Here is a 7,428-nt window from a genome sequence, read left to right as displayed (position 1 = left end):
GGGGATCGTAAAACATTACCATGTGAGTGGTTGGTGGGTATTCTGGTGTGGTTTGCTCATTCTTTCCTCGCAAACATCCTGTCGTCCTTATCTCTTCTCCTTCTTTTCTTTGTACGTTTCTCTCTAGTAACACTTTTAATCCATATGACCTTATGCTGCTGCGAGCGCCATAAAACCTTACTAAAAAAAACACCTATAATCTTTGGCTATTTGAATGGAAATTGCCATAAAATTCACACTTGAACTAAGAAGGAAAGATCTGCTCTGTGTGTGTGTGTTGTCCTCACTGTAACTGGGATCATAGGTGTTTTGGCTGCTGGGTATGCTCTTGGTTTTTTGGGGGGGTTTTTTCCTTTGATTTATTTTTGCTGTCGCTGTTTTCATAATAAATTTAATGCTTAGTGTTCTTTGTCAGGTATCTTTTGTACTCCGCTACATGTCTGAATGAACTCTACTTCTGGATTGAGAATTCGTAGTGTTCAGGCACTGCTGAAGAAGTTTTAACGTTAATCCTTTTTTTTCTGCTTTTAAAGATTTTTTAAAAGAATCCCCGGCATGATAATAAATAACATTTGTAGATTCCTGCTCAACAGCAAGCTCTATGCACTTTACAATTTTTACCCCAGCAGACCTGATAGCATTGTGAATTTTCAGGCAGGTGTTTAGAGAGCGCCACTGATAGATTCTCCTTTTTTTTTTTTAGTATCCTTCCTTTGTTTCTGTCTGTCTGTCTTACTGTAACTCTACACTCACTGATCATCATTGTGTCAATGTTTTGCTCTTTACTTACACAAACATTTTTGTTACCCCCCCAGGAATTGTACAAAAACTTAGTCAACGAACTGATCCAGATGCAGCCAGAAGAATACCAGTCCCGCCTGCTTCAAGCTTTCAACGAACTCACTCCTCCGACATTACCTCTCTCCATCTCACGACAGAACAAAATCACCTTCCGGTCCAGTTTTGACTCTTTCCTAGTCAACGTGAAAGGTTTCCTCTGCGTCAGGTAGCATGCTCATCTCTGGCCGGCTGGCGATGCCCCCCCTCCCCCCCTCCACTCACCCCCTCATGACTGCCCTGTCTTATGCTGGTTGTGAAGGAATACAGAACTTCCTTTTACTCTTACCCCGTTATCGTATACATACTCAAATGATAAGTTTGGGATCACACGCACTGGTCCATGTACACATTGCGCACGGTTTTCGTGGATAGCTTGCTCACTTTGTTGCAAAAAAGGAAGGCAAACGTTGCCTGACAAGATCGGCGGGCCACTTTTGGTGGCAATGAATGCCTGGGACCTTTCAAAGTTGTACACCCCCTATGTCAGTATAATTTTTTTGGTATTGCTTTATTTATTTTGTAGGCTGAAGTCCCGTTTTCTTTATCCCAATCGAGAATTTTGGGATCCCATCTGCTTTTTAGTTAGTGTCTGTGGGGCAGTTTTTCTGTTCAATGGACTCAAAGAAGACTAGATCAGTATTGGCAGTGAGATTCTTAATGATGTGTCACAATGCTAGAAAGGAGTAGTATTTTTTTTTTGTTTCTTTGGCAGAGAGAGAGAGAGAGAGATAGGGTGTCAGAAGATGAATAATTCTGAACAGATTTGGTAGCATCACCAGTGTTGATTGAACCTATTTTTCTGTTTATGTGAGAGAGAAGGAGAGAGAAAGGAGGAGTAAGGTTTTAAGTCAACAACCAGTAGATGTAGTTGGTTTGTTGAATTTTGACTCCCATAGTCACTCTGATGGTGTGAATGTGTCTCATAGTCACTCTGATGGTGTGAATGTGTCCCATAGTCACTCTGATGGTGTGAATGTGTCCCATAGTCACTCTGATGGTGTGAATGTGTCCCATTGTCACTGTGATGGTGTGAATGTGTCTGGCATGGGGAGAAGGAACAGCTTGCTGGACTGTGATGGTCGAAGATTGCACTGGATGAAACACCATGGGATGAAACGTGTTTGTACAGCACAAGGGACAACTGGATACTATGCCGGATGAAACATGGATATTATGCTGGACAGTGCTGGATAAAACATGAAAACTGTGTTGGGTAAAACATGGATATTGTGTAGAATAATACATGGATGCTGTGCTGGATGAAGAATGGATACTTAGCTGGATATGACTCATGGATACTGTTCTGGATAAATAGGTGCTCGTGAAGGACAGCCAGATATTGTGTTGATTCCTCACTAGCGGAGCTGCCTCTGTGGTTGCAGTGAACATATTGTTATTAGCTGCTACTGCATTGGTGTTGACCATGATATCATGAGCTTTGCTGTGTGTGGCTTGATAGTGTTGATTTTTTGTGCAGGAGTCTGTGTGTGTGTGACTTGACAATGTTGATCATTTGTGTGGGGATGGATCTGTGTGTGCGTGACATATTTTTCGAAACATTTTGTTATCTAGTCTTTCTTAACCAGGGTGTCTTTGAGGTTAGTTTTACAACCGGGGGAAGTGTTTACTTGTAGCTTGTGGTCTTAGAATAGAAGATATCGAGGTTCTGTCAGCTCCTGAGAGATAAATTAAAAAAACAACCTGTTTAAGGTCTGTCTACCATTGGCAACATTTTTGTGATAGCAGGGAAAGTTTAAAAAAAAAATTATTGCTTTCTTTCCTGGTGCATTTTTCTAATTCCAAGTCAGATGGTTTTTAAAAAATGCTTCAAAAGTCGTTGCACTGCAGTAGTGTGATTGCTACAGAGTTTACATTTGGTTACAATTATATGAAGGAGATGTTGAGGTTCTGTCAGTTCCTGGCATATTTGTCCTCTCTTGAGCATGAAAACTGGGCACATGGTCATTTTGTGAAACCAGACTGAGAGTGAATCACAGTTTCAATGTGTCCTCTGTCGCAGTTTCAGCGCTTGAGTGATTTGGCCTAAATAAAGGTCCCGAGTCAGCAACAGAATTTGTAAGGATGGTTTTATTACTCTTGAGAGCCAAGAGGATGTTTGAGTATGCAGGAAAATTGCAGTGACTTAATGTTTGGTATGTAGTGGCTGTCTTAAAAAAAGAAAATATATATGGCTTCAATCAAAGTGGTGAGGAAATGTTGCTAGCGTCTCCTACCTTTATTTCTTTGCTATATGGTTTGAGTTTCTTGGCAGTGTGCCGAGTTTTGAAAACATTCCTGTCTTCTTTGTACATAGCTTTCTGCAATTGTGAAAAGAGAGAAAGGTTTGCAAATTATTCCTTCACTCTGTTTGAACCTATGTGTTGCACGTAAAAGACAGATCCTGGTGTTTTGTTGGGTTTTTTTGTTTATTTTTAGCGTGTTTGTGAGTAGTGAATTGTTTTCTGACTGTCAGTCTTAAGTGGAGTCTCAGTTTATTATTATATTTGAACGTATTATTTGTGTCACAACATGATGGAATCAGGCGCTCGTCTATTTTTGGGCATATAATGGATTCATTTATATTATAGTCTTAAAGTTTATTAATTTGTCTTTTTTTAATGTAAAAATACCTGTCTCAATCTTGAGTAGAAGTTGAGATTTTTACGATTGAAGGAGGTGGGATTGCTTGGTGTTGGAGGTAATATTAAGGAGAAAATGGTTGTCTAAGTTTGGTGACTTTCAGAGCTTGATAGCCCTTGGAAACTGCAAATATTTACTTTTTTTGTGCTTTTGATCAACGTTTTTCCGTAAAATCCACACAGACATGTACTTTTAAATGGACATAAAAAATTGTCTGTTTCTTAGATTATTATTATGATGAGCATCCCACCTCACCGCGATGCCACACAAATGGACATGAAGACAAATAATTGCCCTGTTGGATTGTTGTAAGTCTCACTCAATACCGGTAGTCAGATGTTAGTGACCCTGAAACATATCAGATCTGGCCAGAGCAGGCCGTTATTATGGGAACTGCTGGTGTGTGAATAGGAGACTACTAAAACAACACTGATTATTCCTGCGTGTTGCTTTGTACCCTCAGCCTTTCTTTATGGGAAGACATGCGGGTGTTATGTTAGCTCAGTTAGTATCATGATGGACAAGGAAGCAGATGACCCTGGTTTGAATCCTAGACTGGGTTTTTTAAAAACTCGGATCATTTTGTGGAGTTTTCAAGGTTCTCGACCCATTTTGGCGGGGTCCTATCGGAGATAGATATTAAATTCGGGGGTCCAGCCTCTTAAATAAGCTAATAGTGTTGACTGCGGTGCTAACCCCGTATACTTACTTTTTTACTGGGAAAATATGTTCACTTGAAGTATGTCTCATTGAACATATTCCAGTTTTTCTCGTTTTCTCGGCTGATGAGGTGTGAAAAAAAGCAACAACCATACCCACGCTGCTCTCTTTTACTTTTGTTATTGCCATTTTCTGTTCTTAGACGGGCGAAAAGACTTGATGATGTTTGACTTGCATGATTTTGTTAGATATCCGACTACCCAGCTTTCTGTGACAGGTTTAGCTGGGCCGCTATGTCTTCTAAATATGGAGCTATTTCCATTTCTTTGCCTCCATTTTTCGTGGGCTGCATTGTGATACCCTGTACCTGTTTCTTCTTTCTTCTTTCTGGGATTTTTCTAATCTTCTTGTTTGACCTGCTTTGTGGAGCATTCTGACTTGCTAGCTGCTGATGGAAATGGTTTTTTCTTTTGTTTTGTTTTTTAAAAGTTTTTTTAATTATTTTTTTTAGTCCCTTTTTGTGTAAAGCTGTATACACGAATATATGAAAAACTGTTTACGTCTTGATAAGCATTCAGTCACAGGTTAATGGGATAGACAGTTCACACAGAATGATAACCATGCTAACTTTGCCCTCTCACACTTTTCAAAATGTCTTTGGTGCTTGATGAGATTTTTTGCTTTTTTTTATCAGTGTATTTAATTTGTAAATATCTCCCCCCCCCCCTCCAAATCACTTTTGCTTCCACTAAATTTCAAGACTTAAATGGATGAACACGGTAACAATGAATGTCACGTACAATATATTGCTTTGTCACATAAATTGGTATACTGAAATGGTTGTTTTTGATTTGATATGCATACAGTATTGCCTTGGGATGAAGCATGTAATGGCTTCGGGTCTGATCCTCATTTTTTTCTTAAGTCCGCACTTTCATTTTGTCAAAAAATTCAACATTTAGTATTTTTTCTGTTTTCTGTGGTTGTTCAGAACTATGCATTAGTCTGCCTTTTACAGTTCCTTTTTGTGGGGCAGAGGAGTGTCTCTTTCACGTACCAATTTGTAGAAAAGAAAAAAAAGTGCACCCTTGCAAAGTAAGTAGCTTGTCAATTCTTCCCAAGTGTTTCTTTTCTTAATTTAATTCTTGTTTTGGAATTTTAGTGATTTTTCTTCCCTTACTGAATGTTGGGATAAGGTTTATCTCATGGAGATTTGAATTATTTTTGGAAAGAATTGCTTGGTGACAAGTTTGATGGGGTGCTTCCTGACTGTCTCACATTCACATCAGTGGTCATTTTTGGTTGTCTGTATAGCTGTACTAGTTAGACACGTAGGGATGTGTATACATGTGAACATTGTGCACCCTTGCAAAGTAGGTAGGGTGGCTGGGTTGGGGTTGGGGGTAACAGAATATTTTGGTCTTAACCTTTTGTCTTTTTTAAATGATATATTTTCTAACCTGCTGACTCCTTTGAGTTTCCTCAACTGAGACCTTGCATATCTTTAATCTTCAATACTCTCAGTTCAAATTCAATGCTCTAGAGTTTGAATGTCATACTGATCTCACTTCACAAGTTTTTGTTTATCATAGTATAAAGACACTCTACTGTGACTGCGTTGCACCTTGCAGTTTTAGTAACGAATAGCAACGGCAGATTCGCCCGTTACAGGTGTTCATTTTTTAAATTGTAATTTATGTCCACGCTATCCAGATGATAATTTCAGAGATTTGTTTGTTTTCCGTGGATGGGATTTGTTTTCTTTGGATAACACAACAAAGCACACCAGTCTTTCCTGCCCGTTACACTTTATGTTGCACTGTGCCCAGAAACACGGAGGAAGCGGATTTGGGTTTTGTCTTTCTTCTTCTGATTGAGATTGATGCGTACACGTGTCGGGATCTGATTTGACGTAATTCCTTAATCAGATTGATTGGCCATTGTTTTTTTACAGCTTGCTCACAATTCAACACTCACTGCCACTGTTCTTCAGACTTGCAAAAATAGAATTCAGTCACTTGTGTTTGCCTTTTGAAAAATTAATGATGTGTTGCTGTTTTTTTGTTGTTTTTTTGTTATTTTTTTTTACGTAGAAGCAATAGTATTTTTTGGTGGTATGGTGGATGATTGGGAGTACCAGTGATGGTTGTGTGAGGGTACTAGGTTGAGTTATGGTGTACAGGTCCGTAGAATTTAATGTTTTCCCCCTGTCATGAGTTGTTGTATATGTGGAGTGGTGTAATTAACTTCTTTCGGAGTTGTTTGCACTGCTAAAGTAGAAAATATTTTGAAAGATATACTGTTTTCAGAATATATGTTTTAAAGTAATCAAAATGAGGCTGGTGGAAATGTTAAGCTTCATAAAGAAAGGCTTTCATTTTCAAGTTTTGGCTCGGCAATATGATGATATGATAGTTGGAGGTTTGCGTGCTTATCAAGCTATGGGGGCTCCGGCTCTATGTTGAGCATATGTGAATTGTTGTGGATATTGATATAATGAAATAGTCTGGGTCCTGGATCAATGAATCTCACTCATTATTAGCTCATCAGTAGCCTCTGCCTTGTGATCTTTCTCGCCTGACACTTGTGCGGCGCGGCTCTGTGGCTTCGGAGAGCTGTTCAAATGTACTGAGTCCGGAAAGCAAATTTTTTTGTAGAGGGGAAAAAAATTATTTCGTTCTTTTACCAGTTGTACCCCTGCTTTGTGCATCTGTTTTGGTCTGCTTTTTTTTCCAAACATTTAGAGAAAGTATTTCTTGAGCACATGCAACCGATACCACAGATGAATAAACTGGTTGGCAGGTGCTCTGGTGTGGTTTGCGTCTTCTTTCCTATCAAACATCTGTCGTCTTTTATCTCCACTCCCTTTTTTGCGTTTGTTACTCTAATCTTCGGCACTTATATGACCTTATTGTATTGCAAGTGCCGTAAAACACTTATGAAAACAAACAACGAATAAACTGCAATGAAAAAAATAATCAAAATGTTAGGCGTAGTACATCTGAACAGTTGAACAATGATCGAAGTCTCAGTCCGTGCCTGCTCAGTTTCCTGTTGTTGTCTGTGTATGTCTACATCATATCTATGACTACCATGTATGCACTACTAACTGAAACCTGAATGTGCTTCAGTTTCTCTATTTTTGTTATAAATGACTGACTGATTGTCCTTTATCCTCATGAGCAAGATGAAGTCTAGCACGCACATAGTGGAATGGTTGGGGCGTGGAAATCTTGTCTTTTTATGTAAGAATTTCGCCTTCTACATGTTTTAAATGAGAAGAATGAA

General features: G+C 39.0%; 1 protein-coding gene across 1 annotated transcript in view; it reads left to right on the top strand.

The window, feature by feature from the left end:
- The window catches only part of LOC101854285 (exportin-4), a 29,160-nt gene extending 22,977 nt beyond the window's left edge, over window positions 1–6,183 (top strand). Inside the window, exon 25 of the mRNA XM_005108165.3 lies at window positions 816–6,183. Coding sequence (XP_005108222.1) covers window positions 816–1,010 — 195 coding nt within the window. The 3' untranslated portion in view covers window positions 1,011–6,183. The remainder of the gene's footprint in view (window positions 1–815) is intronic.
- Window positions 6,184–7,428: the final 1,245 nt, after the last annotated feature.

The sequence above is a fragment of the Aplysia californica genome, unplaced genomic scaffold (assembly GCF_000002075.1).
Source record: "Aplysia californica isolate F4 #8 unplaced genomic scaffold, AplCal3.0 scaffold00665, whole genome shotgun sequence".
Classification (NCBI taxonomy): Eukaryota; Metazoa; Mollusca; class Gastropoda; order Aplysiida; family Aplysiidae; genus Aplysia; species Aplysia californica.
This window is presented reverse-complemented; position numbering and strand designations above follow the sequence as displayed.